We start from the raw sequence: 16640 nt of genomic DNA, 5'->3' as shown, positions 1-16640 counted from the left end.
TATGCTCAATTTGTAACAATGAAATTGGGGGTCACCACAACATGAGGAAATGTATTAAAGGGTCGCGGCATTAGGGAAGTTGAGAATCACTAGATACTGCTTATTTCTAGTGGTGACTCCTGTACAAATGGGTTCCTATTGTCACTGGTGGCTGTTTTAGTTCCATTCTGTATGGTTCCCTGCCAGTATTTCCCTATTGTGTGATACTCGGTTTCTAGGCTCAACCTGAATGGGTATGATTTCAGAAATAGTCAACAGGGTTGTAAAAAACCCCCATGGCTTCTGAGAACTTAAAACCTCCAGTGAAACAGAGAAGAGGCAATTTTTCAATTTTAAGAAGGGAGAACCCGTGCCAGAATGAGAAGGCAATTCCCCAAGTCACCCTGCCCCCCCTCGCCACCCGCCCCCTGGATTTCTTTGTTTCTAATTGGTCAACTGAAACATTGAATAACAAGAGGATTCTTCCATACTACTTGGGGAAGATGTTCTTATAATGGAGCCCAGGTAGCAGGAAGTAACACACTAAAAATCAAGTTGCTTAAATTAAAAGAGTAAAAGTCTCTTTCAAAATAATGCAGTGATTTTTGAGACTTCTATTACATTTTAAAAAAGAGGTTTTAGAAATAGCTTCTGCTTCACAAGGTCTCATTATATTGAATTTGCAGAAATTCCTTTTTGGATCTGTGTGTAAGACTCATCTATAATTCCCCTCCTTCCCTGACTACCACATTAAAAAAAATCACTGAAATTTTCTGCAATGAGCAGGTGGTTTATGCCATTTTGACAAAAACATTCATGCCATCACTGAACAGTGTTCTTTTTAGTGCTATGTGTATATTTTTGCATTTATGACCATAGTTTCTGCATCTTTCATCTATCACACAACGACCTTGATCTGCTGAGGAAAAATGGACCTTCAGTCTATCCTCAATCACTTTTGACTGCTGATAAATGAAACCCAATGTACATTTTACAGAATCCAGAAACAAAGGCAGCATTCAGAGCTGTGCCAATAGAATTAAGATGGGCATTTTGGCAGGGCACTAGGGTACTTACTGATTGAGGAAGGCAAAGAGGTACCGCATCACTATGAGGACCGACCGGGGCAAGGTCAGGAGGAGTTTGCGGATGTGAAGCGCCCTCTCATAGAGATTATCTACTCCTGCAGAAAGAAGAGGACACGGTCAGGATCCTTTCACTCGCCACACTGAAAGCAGAACACACTTCACATCTGAACATAAGCAGTCCCTTGCCCCTGGGTGAGGTGTAGTCATAACCAAGACAGTGAATAAGCGACCACCCTGAGGGTAACCCCTTTTCTGAAGGCTTCTACTCCGACCCATAACGGTTTCCCCTGTGTTTCACAGTCTTGGCCTTGAGCAACTTGGAGTCTTCTAGATTTAAGAAATCACTTTCACTTGCTGCTATTTCTAGATTTTACATCTGATATGGTTTCCTTTTTGCTCATGTTAAGTAAAGTAGCTTTGGGGGACAGTCTCCTTCACCCCATTATTCATGAATCCCTCATATATTTATTTGTCTGTAAATTACTATGATTCAGGCAATTCCTTCCCCTAAAACTACTACAGTATTTTATTTATATGACTTTTACCTTGTGTTATATTATTTCATACATTTTTTAAACAAAATATTTTAGGAGAGCCTGCTAGGTTTCAAGCACCGAGTTAGACATTAGGAGTACACTAGTGACAGGATTGCTGCACTCATAGAATTTACACCCTGGTGTTTATAGCTTTTCATTTCCTTATCCTGCCTTCTCTGTAAGATGGTGAAGTATCTGAAGAGATGGGTACCTGGGATTTCCTAGTATCATTTTATCTCTTTCTAGGAATACAAATTGTCCAAAGCTTCTCAATACTAAAGTGCTTATGATCAGCAGCAAAAAGGTTATTGTTAATATTCCATTATCTACATAATGGTTCACATTTTAAACCATATTTTCACATTCATTATCTAATTTAATGTGGAAAACAATGCTGTGGAGTGGGCATGGCATGTATTGCCATCCCCACTTACTGGATTAGGAAAATAGAACTGGGTACATGGCTTACCCAACATCAGCTGGCTGGAGGGATAGAACTTGTTTTGTTTCATAAGCCTGGTTGTCTTTCTTGGATTTCAAAGTATCTTTATAAAGATGCTTTGAAGGTACCCAATAAGTATATATTTGAGAAAAATATTTCAAAAATATTTTTAAAGCTTACTATAATTTCATATCACTGCATTTATTCTTAATTGATCTTGAGATATTCATGTGGTCCACTTGAAAATCCAGGCTTTAGCTCCTGACAGGACAGAGAATTGATTCTCCCCCTCCCCTTGTCAGGTTTTTAACCTTTTCCATCCACAGATGTGGTTATCCCTCAAGGATCTCTCCTTGGTTCTCTTCAATGGCAACCTCCCCCAGCCTCAAGGTTAGGACCATCACTCTTATGAAGATGGTATCTTTGCTTCATTCTTCTTACTTGCGTGGGACATAAGTCTTGTTGTTTCTACCCCCTGATGATCTCACTAAAAATTTCTTAGTTGGAAACTTTATTATTTCTAACTTAGACCATTTAATACTCTCCTAATGCAATTTCCTATTCTAATTTCTCTAAAACCAGTGGTTCTCAACCTTAACGTGGAATCACCTGGGGAGATTTTTAAAATGCTGATGCCCAAGAGCCTTTCTGCAGCCAGGGCTGAGAAGCACCGCCTAATCACTCATGCCAAGCGCAGGTCCCTGGAACCTCGAGTGCGGAGCCAGCTACTTTCCACCTATCAAACCACCAGGTTACCCAAGCAATCTATTTTCCTCTCTGCACGGCTGAAAAGGTGAGAAATGTATTAGGGATATTCTCATTTAACCACGGAGGAGTTCACAAAACAATAAATAATTTATCTGGATCCTTGGGACAAAGCACTCTCATCCCCATCTTTGAGTATGCCATAGCTGGAACTGTCGCTGTCTTCTTTTAGAAAATGGGATTTCAGAAACTCTAACCAGAAGCTAAGTAAAACACACTCATCCAACAAACATTCCTATAACACTTTAAAATTTTCAACCTAAATCTATAATTAATAATCGTGTGATTTCAGTAATATTGAAATAAATGCCTTATATCCTTATGCCTTTTCATTTGCAAAGTATTTCAAAATGAAGGAAAAAAAATAACACTATGAACAGGTTAGGTTAGGGGCACATCTATTAAATTTAAGTATTTTGTTTAATATACTTCCCAGACAATGATCTTGACTTTATTTTCCAGAAAAGAGGGAATAAGAGGCTTTTAAGAAGTTATTAAACAGGTACATAAATTTACTGAGGCCACAAGAACTCAGTAATTAAGTTAGCAACAATTCCAGTGTCCCAGTAGGATCATAACATGTCCCAGAGTAATCTGTTTGTCTTCCATGACAACTTCATGGGCCACTTGGTAAACCCATATTGTACAGAGAGGAGATAAAATACCTACAGATGAAGTAATTTGCAACTCACTGAGAGTTTAATGGGGGATAATTTTGCATCTATAAATGCTATATATTTAGGTATAGCTAGATTATTGTTTCATATCCAAAATTAAATGGTTAAAAGGTTATTACCTGAAATAACTGATTAAAAAATTACTGCTGTTGCTCTTCTCAGTTAAAGATACAAAGACAATTTAGCACTCCTGTATCTAGAAAGTCTATCTCAACAAACAAGCAAAATCACTCAAAGGTGAAATTATATATAAATACGATGACCCATTCTTAAAAGTAAACATTGAAATTTACTAGCATTTATTCCCTTGGTCATTAAAAATGGTGTGTGCAGAAATGATTTTACATTCACGATTCAAATCCAAACACTCACAAAGTGTAACATATTTATGTAAATAATATAAAGATGAATTGTCCCAATAATGGTCCCCTGATTGGCAATATCCTCTGCTAGTTTCCAGCCACATAAGGGTCATAATAAAAACAAAATAATAACAAAAAACTTCTGCTGTTGTTTACTGAGGATCTGGGGGTGTTTCAAGAGTTAAGTCTAGCCTGGCCAGCATGGCTCAGTGGTTGGGCGTCGACTTATGAACCAGGAGGTCATGGTTCCATTCCTTGTCAGGGCACAGGCCTGGGTTGTGGGCTCGATCCCCAGTGGGGGGTGTGCTGGAGGCAGCCAATCAATGATTCTCTCTCATCATTGATGCTTCTATCTCTTTCTCCCTCCCTTCCTCTCTGAAATCAATAAAAATATATATTTTTAAAAAGAGTTAAGTCTACTGCTTCTCCAAGATAATCCTTAGTGTATGGTTATAGTCAGCTATCAGTGAGAGAGATGGTTTTAGCAGCTGAAAGCTAGCTTTGTGGTCTTTGAGGTAAAGGGAAAAAAAAGAATGCAAAAGGAACCACTCTTTTTTTTTTTTTTCCTTAGGAACCACTCTTAATATGTTATTGATCTTTAATCTTTGTCAAATCCCATAGGGTGCAAGTAATTGTCAGGATAGAAGAAGATACAGGTACTACTTCCAAGGGGCTTAATGTTAATTCAAGATCCTTTGGTTTCTTCTTTTTTTCCCCTTTGGTTTCTATCTCTCAGTTCTAAACTTAGTTCCTGTACCCCATAAAGACAGTTACAAATTTTATTTAAAAAGACTTAGGGTGCCCTAGCGGGTTTGGCTCAGTGGATAGAGCATTGGCCTGTGGACTGAGGGGTCTCAGGTTCGCTTCTGGTCAAGGGCACATGCCTGGGTTGCGGGCTCAATCCCCAGTGGGGAGCATGCAGGAGGCAGCCGATCAATGATTCTCTCTCATCATTGATGTTTCTGTCTCTCTCTCCCTCACCCTTCCTCTCTGAAATCAATAAAAAATATTTAAAAAAAGAATTAGGGCAAAATATATTTACATACCAATTCCATAGCAGCATCCTATATAATAAAAGGGTAATAGGTAAATTGACCAAATGGTGGAACAACTGGTGGCTATGATGCGCACTGACCACCAGGGGGCAGACGCTCAATGCAGGAGCTGCCCCCTGGTGGTCAGTGTGCTCCCACAGGGAGAGTGCCATTCAGCCACAAGCAGGGCTGACAGCTGGTGAGTGCAGTGGCCTGCCTCCGTGGCAGCGCTAAGGATGTCCCACTGTGGCTGTCAGTTGGACATCCTCTGAGGGGGATGTTGTGCACCGAGCCTCTAGTAAGTCATACTAGCCAAGAGGTGGAAATAACCTATAAGTTCATTCATGGACAAATGGGATAGACCAGTGATGGCGAACCTATGACACGCGTGTCAGAGGTGACACACGAACTCATTTTTTTGGTTGATTTTTCTTTGTTAAATGACATTTTAATATATAAAATAAATATCAAAAATATACATCTTTGTTTTACTATCATTGCCAATATCAAAAAATTTCTATATGTGACACGGCACCAGAGTTAAGTTAGGGTTTTTCAAAATGCTGACACGCCGAGCTCAAAAGGTTCACCATCACTGGTATAGACACTCAATAAAATATTATTCAGCCTTAAAAAAGGAATGGAATTCTGATACACACTATAAATTGGATAAAACCTTGAAGACATTATGCTAAGTGCAATACTCCAGAAATAAAGAGAAATACTGTATGACTTGACTTATAGGAGGTACCCGGAAGAGTTAAATTCATAGAGACAGAAAGCAGAAGGGTGCGTGGCAGAGACTGGGGAAGGGAGGAATGGGTAGTTATTGCTTACGGGGCACAACATTTCAGTCTAGGAAAATAAAAAAGTTCTGGAGATGCATGGTTTAATGCCCCTAAACTGTACACTTAAAAATGGTTAAAACAGTAAATTTTTGTTATGTATATTTTCACACACACACACACACACACACACACACACACACACACAGATCGGGAGGGGGTGCTGTGAGATGCAAATGAAAGGTTTCAGGAGAGAAAAGCCACAGGAATGAAAAAAAAGTGACACCAAAAAGACTAGATGAAAAGGAGTCAGGCATACATTCTCTGCAACTACAGTAAACATAAAGCAGGCACAGCAGAATTGCTGGCATTCCTGGAGGAGTAGCAAATCTGTCTGTCCCAGAGGCCTCGGACCCGCTGGCTGCGAGCGGGACTCAGACCTCACCTGACCGCTTGAACAGGCTTGCAGCCTGCATCCCACAGCAGCCTCACTCCGTGCAAATGACTCATTTACTCTCCTGAGTCCCGTTACTGGGTCAAAATTTATGGTTGCTACGGACACTCTGATGAATGTGCATTCCTCGCTGGCTGTGAGTGTGGCAATTCAGTCTTCCATAATTTTAAACTGCGTGAAGAGATGGATCTTTCTTCCCCTAGAAAAGGTGTCAGTGAGGAAAACCAGTATTTCACTTGGATTTCTTTTATGCTGGGCTTTGTTTCCACAATTCAGATCTTATGTAATTAGGTAAAAGTGGCATTCTTCCAATCTTGGTCACATGCTCCAAGCTCCGTAGGCTAATTTATACTCTTTTTTTCTAGCATGGCAAGGCTCCTATGTCGAAATCCCAACTTCCCAGCCTGGGGCTTTGACAGCTCCACGTACATTTGTGTGAAACATTCCCCATAAAGCACAGGTTACTTCAGAAAATGGCAAAAAGTTCACACTAGTGTTATTTGAAACACCCGGTCTTCTGTGGCACTATTTGCAAAAGTATTGGTTTGTCAGAAAACAAAGACTAAATCACAAGATGCAAATTAATCTTTAAGTATAAAGACAAAAAAGGAAACTGATGGCCACATTTAGAATGGTTTATTTAAGAGCCAGCACGCAACTATTTCTGAGCTCCATAGCCCATAAAGCGGTATTCAAGGTGAACTGAACAGTCTCTGGGCAGTTAGGTTTACTGTTAGGTTCTAATAATGTCTAGGAATTCATCAATTGTGTGTGCATAACAGTGATGTGTGTGAATAACAGAGAAAGAAAAAAAAAACACTAGAGAGATATTCTAGTACATCTGGATGGATCTTGGCCTAGAGATGAGTTACCAGCCGCTCTTCTAGGTAGGAAAGGAAATGCTAGCGACTTCTCTCTAATTAAGTATTAACAGATGAACTTCTGTGAATTAAGCCACTGTGTTCTTTCTTAGTTCAATAGAAACACTGTAGAAATATATACAGAATGTTTCTCCTTCTGCTGAATTATCATATTAAGGTTCGTATGAAGAAACTGAGTCTTAGCCTAGGAAGCTTTACTTATTCAGTTCAGATACTAAGCCTAGAAAATATTTTTGGGGATAAAAGAAAATTATTATAAGGCATCAAACACATTAAGAGTTCAGAGAGAAAACAACCATGTTCGCAATAAAGCTGGAAGAATTTTTAGAAACAAAAACATACACTAGAGGACCAGGAAAAAAATTCAAAAGTTTTCACGAAGCAATTAGAAATGAGCAAACTGATTTGTGCACTAAAGGGCTCATCATAGTATTTTGTATAATTGCAAAATCACTGGAAACAATCAAAATTTCTAAAACTAAGGGATTTGTTAAATTAAATAAAAACCACGCCATGGCCACTAAAATTTATATTTTAAAACATATTTACAGATATGAGACTATGTTAATGATATTATTAAATTTAAAAAGTGGTTTACAAAGAGCAAATATAGTATGATAAATTTTTTAAAAATATGTTTTTATTGATTTTAGAGAGAGAAGAAGGGAGAGGAAATAGAAATATCAATGATGAGAGAGAATCGTTGATCGGCTACCTCCTGCACACTCTCTACTGGGGATCGAGCCTGTAATCCGGGCATGTACCCTGACCAGGAATTGAACCGTGACCTCCAGGTTCATGGGTCGACGCTCAACAACTGAGCCATGCCAGCTAGGCAGTATGATAAAAATTTTAATGACAGATTTCTTGAGATATAATTTATATATCGTATAGTTCATGCATTTAAAGTATACAATTCAATGGTTTTTAGTATATTCACAGTTGATTAATCATTACCTCAATCAATTTTTGAACCTTCAAAAAGAAATTTCACATCTATTAGCGGCCACTGGATATGACACAACTTTTATTAAAGGTATGTGGTTGTGATATACCCATATAATGGAATATTATTTGGTAATAAAATAGAGTATTATACATGCTACAACATGGAGGAACCTTAAGACATTATGGTAAGTGAATGAAGCCAGTCACAAAAGACCACATATTGTATAACTCCATTTCTAGGAAATGGCCAGAATAGGTCAATTTATTGATAGAAAGTAGTTGCCTACTTCTGAGAGTAGTGGTGGTTAGGAGTAAATGGGAAGTGTTTTCTAATTGGGGTTTCTTTTTGGAGTCATGAAAATGTTCTAAAATGGGTTATAGTGATGTGGCGGATAACCTGTGAATATGCTAAAAACTATTGTATTATACACCTTAATGGATGAATTGTATGATATGAGAATTATATCTTGAAAAGCTGCTTTTAAAAGTATATAGATAGTGGGGGGGGGGGGTAAGAGATCAACCGAAGGACTTTTATGCATACAGATAAGCATAACCAATGGACATAAGACACTGGGGGGTGGGGAGGCTGGGGGATTGTCAAGGGGGGGAAAAAAAGGAGACATATGTAATACTCTTTGTAATACTTTAAGCAATATATATATATATATATATATGTATATATATATATAAATTAAAAAAACAAAAAAATAAAAGTATATAGATATATGTACAAAAAAAACTTGAAAGCCACTAAAAAGGTGAATGTAGTTATCTTTGTGTAGAGGAATTCAGGTGATTTGTTTTTCTAGTTTATTTTCTAATATACCTACAGTGATCACATATTAATAGCACAATAAACAATTGTGTGTTTTTTTAAAGTACTGACTGGCTATTTGATAATTTCAATGAATTATTGTTATTTTTTAGGTATAATAATGGCATTGTGGCTATGTTGTACGCATAAAAATGAGAAAAGAATCTTCATATTCCAGAGATACATACAGGTGAAGTGATATAATGTCAGCGGGATGATGGAAGGGGTATTGGTGGGATAGTTTTACCTAAATGAAAGTTGTTAAATCTAGGTGACCGTTTATACTGGGCTCCTTAGGTCGTTCTGTATCCTTTTGTAGACGTTTGAAATTCTGTATAATAAAAAAGTCAAAGAAAAGATAGATCCTGAACACAATGGACAGTATAGTTCTACTTTGGCTCTTAAAAAAGTTGAGTGTGCACAGGAACAGAAAGAGAGCTGAAGGAAATGCAGCAGAGAGCACACACGGATGATTCTCTTTGGGTGGTGGCATTAGGGTCGGCAGTACTTTCTTCTTTGTGCTTTTGTGTGTTTTTCAAATATTCTACAATGACGACATGTTGGTTTTGTGAAAGTTAAACAATTACTCCCTAAAAATGTTTCCCCGTGTCCAGAGCAGGCACCTGAATAATAACACATAATGTAAAATGGAATGCAAATGTTCCCTCTGGGCTCGCAGCCTGAGGCAGCCAGCAGAGGCCATGAATGGCTCTTCTAAAAGCCAGGCACTTGGACTTCTTCCCTGGAACATCTCAGAGCCACAACACACATTCTAGAAGCTGCCCAGACTGTGTGGGCATAATCTGGAGCATTCCCAAAACCATTCACAAAGTAGATGGTTTAAAAAAAATCAACTTTTGGGTGAGAAACTGAGATACTACCAAGTTTGTCACTTCAATTTACATTGCATTTGAGTTCACCAGGTCTTCAGGTAAGCAATTAAAAAAAAAGTAGGTGTTCTAGAGGTTTATGTAACTCTTAGAAAAGACGAAAAGGAAAGATTTTTTTATACAAAATAACTGTCACATGCAATTGCCTTATTAGGGAAAGTCAAACCCAATTACAGCAATGCCAGGAGAACATGGCATGAACAACCACTGACCTCCATGAGTGCCCGCTCTCCCCTACAATTCCTAAATCTGTGCTTCTATCACATACCAACTTAGTTGCATCTATTTGTAAATATCTTATCAGCCTTGTGGATGCAAAAATCAAGTCTTTGACTCCTTAGAAAGTTTTGCACATTGTAGGCAATTAATCAATGGTTCAGATCGTCAAAAGTACGTAACATCGATGAGAGGCTATAATGATGGACATATTATACCATTCTCGAAGATTTTATTGAAAATCTAGGAAAACTACAGGTGCATCATGGTCACACTGGTAAGAAAAAACGCTTAACTAGAGATAAATCAATAATAGTTAGAAATCCCTTCTTTTCAAGAGACTACATGTTGGAAGAAAAGGGGTTGTTATATGTAGTGCTCTCCCATATTCTTGAAAACATCCTATTCTGCAAAACTGTATACTAAAAATAACAGAACTTACGAGTAAAAGACTGTTAACGCCTGCGAGAAAGTTTGTAACTAGAGCATATCCAAAACATTAACAGTACTACTTAAATTGCTAGCACAGTGAAATCTCTACTGGTGTGTGTATCTCTCACCCTTATCGACCTTGAACCCTAGGGCTTCTGCTTCTTTGAGATGAAGGTCCTGGAGGGTTTTGGTTTCCAATGGAGACTATTTTCATGAAATTTAACCCAAGGATTATTAATCCATTGATTTTCATTAATTCCCTCCATTGTTTTAATGCACACAGGGGTAATGTCTTTGCAGCGTCTTCGTGTGCACTTGTAGCATTTCATATAAGGCACCGCTTGCAGGAAAGGAAGATATTGCTGGGGATTCCTCATTTTTTCCTTAGTCTTCATAGTTTGCTAAGCGTAACTCTTTAATTGTGGAAAACTTGTCTTTGTTACAAAACATGTAATGTGCTGGGCAAAATCATGCTGGAACCAACACAACTTTTGTTATACTAATTATGTTTAAAAAAACAAAACCAACCAACGTTTTAAAAGACAAACTGGTAAGTGGCTAATCCAGGTACTGGTAAGTGGCTAATCCAGGTACTGGCATATGTGACCCTAGTTTATAGTAGCAGCCATTGTAACAGCTGTAGGCTTACTATGTACCAGACAGGATGCTAAACACTTTCTAACTTTCTATGAATTGTTTCATTTATTCTTCATAAGACTCTATGAAGTAAATAAAATGGATATTTTGAGATTAAGTCTTAATCTCTGTCCAAGGTTACAAAGGTGTTAAATGGTAAAGCTAGGATTTGAACCTAGATAATTCTGACTCAACAGCTTCAGCTTTTAATAACCACAATTAAATAATATTTCTTCTCATCCAATGGAAGCAAGAAATAATTGTATAATAGTAACCGACAATGTCGCTATTGCTCTACCAACTGGTACGTGTATAGACGTTGATATGATGTATGTGCCTAGAAAACCTCTAAGCATTCGTAGAGTGCTTATTATTTTTCCAGATTTAAGCTTTCTGGCTGGGATGTGAGGGAAATCTTTGGACATGGCCAAAGGAGAATTCCAGAAGTATGACACCTCCTTCTCAGTTCTTTCCAGCTGGGTCAGAGGCCCATGGAGATGACTCAGACTGTGCAAGGGCCTTGGAATGGACGCAGAGACACACTTCTGAACACCACAGAAGACATCAGACCGCAGGGGGTGGGGGTGAAGGTAATTATGACTGGGGAATTCATACCCAACGAGAGCCAGGACTGCAGGTATGGATGCCAACAAAAGAATGTTGGTGGAATTTTGACTCTTCATTTAAATTCAACTTAACAATTATGAATTATGCACTTACTATGTGCCTGGAATATAACTATGCCAAGTGTTGAAAACTGCAAAACGGAATAATCCATCAAAACCTCACAGGCCTCTGGAGCTTAACTATAGGCGTTTCATTGAACAAACTGCCAGGCACTGTTCTTGGCACTTTACACATATTAACTCATTTAATTCTCACAACCCAATGATATCTGACCTAATATTCTCCCTATTTTATAGCTAAGAAACTGAAGTGCAGAGAGATTAAGAAACCTGTCTAAAGTCACATAGACAGGTGAGCAATCAGGACTTAACATTTGGTTGTAGCCTCTTTGAGTCCTGAGCCTACATGCTTAACCTTTCCCTGAACTCTCTCTCTAGTAGAGGGAAATAGTGGGGTTAGATATAGGTACACAGGGGAACACTGACAGAGGAGAAAGTGGCCAATTCTGTTTTGGGGAGAATGGTGTCTGACAGGAGAGCCAAGTCAGCCAAGCCTTTTTTAGGTGGGAAATATTAAAATAGGTTTTTAAACAGGAGGCGGGGGCAGTGATATCATCCAATTTGTCTTTTTAAATCTAGCTGCAATATGAAATATGGAATGATGTGGAGAGAGGGCAAAACCCAGAAGTGAGAGACCGTAACAGCAGCTTCCGGGAGAATATGGCGGTAAGAATGGGGCAGGGGGCTGAGTAGAAATATTTTTTGAGTTGATTCAGGTGTGAAGCTAGAAAGCTGAGGTAGGAGGTTTCCTTCTTAGAGTAAAGCTTGATACGTCCCGAAGCCCTCACTATGTGATTTAAGTCAGCCCTAGACCCTTGCCCGGGAAAACAGACTTATGGGGCACTGCATTTTTAGATGTATGGAACTCAAATGTAGTTAATACCCGATTCCTGACATCATTTTCACCTTCCCTCCTGTAGTGTCTAAAGCTCCCGCTGAAGAAAACAGCAATACTTCACTCTGCTGATGATTATTGGTTTCATAATGTATCATCCACCGACCCAATGCAACTCGGCCTACGAGCTGGGGCCCACTGGCAGATAATTGACACCTGGTGTCCGGCACTGTAATAATGATCATTTATCTCAGTTTATCTTCTTTTAAAAATAAAAGATAAAAATGTTAGTCCTCACCAGAGGATATCTTTCCATTGCTTTTAGATAGACTGGAAGGGAAGAAGGGAAGAAGGGAGAGGGGGAGGGAGACATTGATTGGCCCAACAGGGGCTGGGGAATGAACCCCCACAACCCAGGTATGTGCCCTTCTGTGCTCGGGCCGATGCTCTAATCACTGAGCGACCGGCCAGGGCTCAGTTTACCTTATTTCTTGAAGTAACATTCAAGATGGATAAATTATCCCACTCCTAAGATTGGTGGAAAAAACAAAGAACCGAAAGCCAAAAAGAAATTACATTTCCATGCTTATAACTTCCTCCTCTCCCTGAGCTGGTTGGCACCTGCCTTTCCGCTTATTCCAGCCACTAAGTGGGAAGCTCGTGGGCTCTATGGAGCCTGAGCAAGTTCAGGAGCAAAGCCCAGTCATCTCTGGGTGAGGCCACAGCTGGGAGGGTGACTCACGCTGAATCCAGAAAGAAAACAAATGGTCTCAGAAATCTGGTGGTAATGGGGCAGTGGTGGGGGTGGGAGGACATGTGGAGAGGGGCCATTGCCTTTTCCAGGAAACTGGGTAGTGACACAGTTCTGGTGGGAAAAGACTAAAAAGTAAAGTCCACTTACTGATACAAGAAATCAGATCATTAAATCTTTCCTTAGGAAAGAGGGGGTTTTCCAGCCCACGGAAATAGAGCTTCAGAACGCCAGCAACGGAGTTAATATCGTGGTTACTCTGGTCATCGGCCAAGGGGTTTTCACCTAAAAAAAAAAAAAATTAGTTATAGGCACTTTTTACACACACACACACACACACACACACACACACACACACGGAGAGAGAGAGAGAGAGAAACTTCTATATATACATGTATCTTTTAATTATACTTTATGAAAGATTATATGGTACTAAAATTAAAAGAAATGGTTTAAAGATACCACCCCATGATTAACTTAAAAATAGTTGACTAAAAATAAAGCTTTTTAAAAAAAATCTTACACTACCAAATAATCCCTTACAAGCTACCAAAATCCTAAAATAAAATATTGTGGGATTTAAAATTTTACCCAACTTTTTTTTTTTGAGGCTAAAATCTGTAATCTTAGTTTGACATGAATTCAAATACTACATTCTTAACCCACTGGGAAAAAGACATAATACAGGGCTGTCTGGCTATATGGATCAGCAAAACGTATCAAAAATATTACAGGCCCCCTTCCCCCCCGACTGAGGACACCTATGATTAAATTAATAAGTGTTTCCCAAAGTGGCAGGGTGGTGTTCCCAGCATATGTGGAAGCTGCCTTCAGCAGTGGAAGATTTTGAAATCAGACAGTGGGATCTGAAAATGTACCCTTATGTACCAAGGAATTTGTATAGAAAGTGGAAATTTAAAAATATATATATCACAAATATGAAATTATATTATTTCTGTATGGGAAGCAGTTTAAAAATACTAGTTAAGTGGCCTGGCTAGTCCACCTCCCTGAGAAATGGAGATAAAATCCTTAAATTCAACATAATAGTATGCAGTCTTAAATCGAACACTATCTTTTGTTCACAAGACTGCTCTTCTAAAGTTCACAAAAATTGCACACTGCATTTTAACTTGTTTGGGTTTTTTTTTTTTTTTCCTCTTGAGGCAGTTTCAGGGACATGTTTGTTCCCGTTTCTCTGCTTCTTGGTGGGAAATCACTGACCAAAAATTTACCAAAATGTATATTTTTTTTATCCAATGTGACAAAGCCTCACCCAAAGAGGTCACAAACAAATAACAAATATCAGGGGAATTTCCAAGGAAAGCTAATGATGCCTGTGGCGGCTGGCATGGGAGCCCGAGGCTTTACTACATTTCAGCTTCTCCTGAATGTGGTCCATGTTCGAGACTTGGAACCCTGAGCTGCTGACAGGGGAGGCTGCTCCGCTCTACACATCATATCAGTCTGAGAATTTGGAACAGGAAAACCATCTGGCTCCAAGTTTACTCTGCAACCAAGGTTTCAGAATTTCAAGGGCTCTCTGCCAAGCCGGGGCCGGGGGAAGTGGGAGCGGGAGAGAAAGCAGCCCTGTCCCCTCGCCACGATGCCCCTCCCTCTGCACTCTCCGCCTGGCTTCCGTGCAGAGGAAGGAAGGGGCAGGTGTATACAGACCATTATAACTGGAGAGCGTTAGTAACTAAGAGCCGTCACTAAAGAGCTAGGCATTTTCACGGATTACGCCTAATCCTCCACACCAACCCTGGAATTTTGCAGATGCGGAAACCGAGGCCAAAGTAAGAGATGAGTAACTTGACCCAAATTAGGAAATGGAAAAGCCTGACTGGATTCTAGGTCTGCCTGACACAAGAGTATGGTTTTGCTAATCATACTGGGCTAATGAACAGTGTAGTAGGACTTATGTGACAGCCAATTGTGAACAGCAGTAAGGTACCGCTGGTCACAGGGAAGGAGCCTGGGGGTGGAAGGAAAGAGTTCCCAACAAGGAAACAGACATGAACCTTAAACACCTGCTCGCTAGGCCCAGGGCTGTCCTCGCCACCCACCCAGGGCCCCTCCTGGGCCCCCTGGACACACACACCGAGGATGATCACTGCCAGTCCTAACCCAGGACACACCCTCATCTGCTTTCCTATACTTGATGACAAAGCCTTATGCAAGATTATATGGTACTTCATTTCTTAACTATCCTAAGTAGATTCTTACCTCAATTTCCAAAATGAAATAAATGCAAAGAGAAAGGTTCTGAGATATACAGAGTGAGGATGCCACCTCACTCTACAAAAAATGATGGCTTGTCCCCTGACTTGCTCAGAGGGATAGACATGCACTTACCTCTCTCAAATGAATTTTTAATGTCATTGACTTCCACCTGGGAACCGGACACTCTGAAAATCCCCTGATGCTGAAGACCTAAAGAGAACAGGAGGGGAACAGAGTGAAAGATCCCCTATCTCCTCTAGGTCCCCCCTTTCGCATGAATTGAATATTCAACGGAAAGACACATTTACTGAAATATTCCCAGTGATTATTTTTAAAAATAAGAATTCCGTAGTTCATGGCTTACCATAGAGATTGATGAACCGAATACAACTTTCCACAATGAGGGGGATAATCTGTCCCGAGTCCTGCGTAAAGAGGCAGAAACCAGTTAACAGCCCAGGAGAGGCATAAGTCACACATCGTAATAACGCTCACGGTTTAACTACAAGGAGTGCACAAGCATTGATCATCTGAAAGGTGATCATTTCCAAATACGCCCTACCCCCCCGCAAATAGTACACAAGGGCCAAAATTAAAATTAAATTTAACCAGAGGTATGTTTCAGTTCTGGAGCAAACCAAATAAAATACCTTTAAAGCAATCCTGCTTCAACTCGACTCTGCTGTGCATCTCTTTTACTTGCACTTAGGCTCACATAGCAAAAGGAATATATGAATCACTCACTGTTTAAAAGGCTATTTATAAAGTTAATCTAATGGACTTAAAAAGAACGGTGTAAACTAGTCACCAAGCACAACCTTTCAGCCTTCCGGGATCCTCGCTGGGACATCCTGAGAGGCTCACATATTCCCAGAGGCACGATATGACAATTGCTTTACAGGTGCTTGTAATGGGCAATGTGTTTATTTAGTTTGCATCAGAACTTACTCATCCTGATTGATTTTTCACTGATACCTTTTCATGATTTAAGGATTTTTAAAAAATGACACAAAGGCACATCCCAGTAGATCTCATTTTCGTAGGAAGGAATATTTTTTGGCCATTTCCCCCCACATCTCTGCTGAACAAATGTGAGTATTAGAAATGTTTTAAAACATGGCGAGGATGACAAGTGAGATGAAGGAGCTGCAAGGTCACAGTTAAATGTGTACCAACGCCACGCACTCCATGTCGTTACAGAAG

The 16640-nt window shown here is 39.5% G+C and overlaps 1 protein-coding gene across 4 annotated transcripts in view; it reads right to left on the bottom strand.

The window, feature by feature from the left end:
* SRGAP1 (SLIT-ROBO Rho GTPase activating protein 1) overlaps positions 1 to 16640 on the bottom strand; it is a 257728-nt gene that overhangs the window by 22220 nt on the left and 218868 nt on the right. For all 4 annotated transcript variants that reach the window (XM_006096847.3, XM_006096848.3, XM_023760672.1 and 1 more), the window contains 4 exons: positions 15802 to 15862; positions 15570 to 15647; positions 13365 to 13499; positions 1057 to 1162 (listed from right to left, as the gene is read on the bottom strand). In XM_006096847.3, coding sequence (XP_006096909.1) covers positions 1057 to 1162; positions 13365 to 13499; positions 15570 to 15647; positions 15802 to 15862 — 380 coding nt within the window. Of the gene's footprint in view, positions 1 to 1056; positions 1163 to 13364; positions 13500 to 15569; positions 15648 to 15801; positions 15863 to 16640 lie in introns of those variants that run through there.

This window comes from Myotis lucifugus, unplaced genomic scaffold, assembly GCF_000147115.1.
Source record: "Myotis lucifugus unplaced genomic scaffold, Myoluc2.0 scaffold_189, whole genome shotgun sequence".
Taxonomy (NCBI): domain Eukaryota; kingdom Metazoa; phylum Chordata; class Mammalia; order Chiroptera; family Vespertilionidae; genus Myotis; species Myotis lucifugus.
This window is presented reverse-complemented; position numbering and strand designations above follow the sequence as displayed.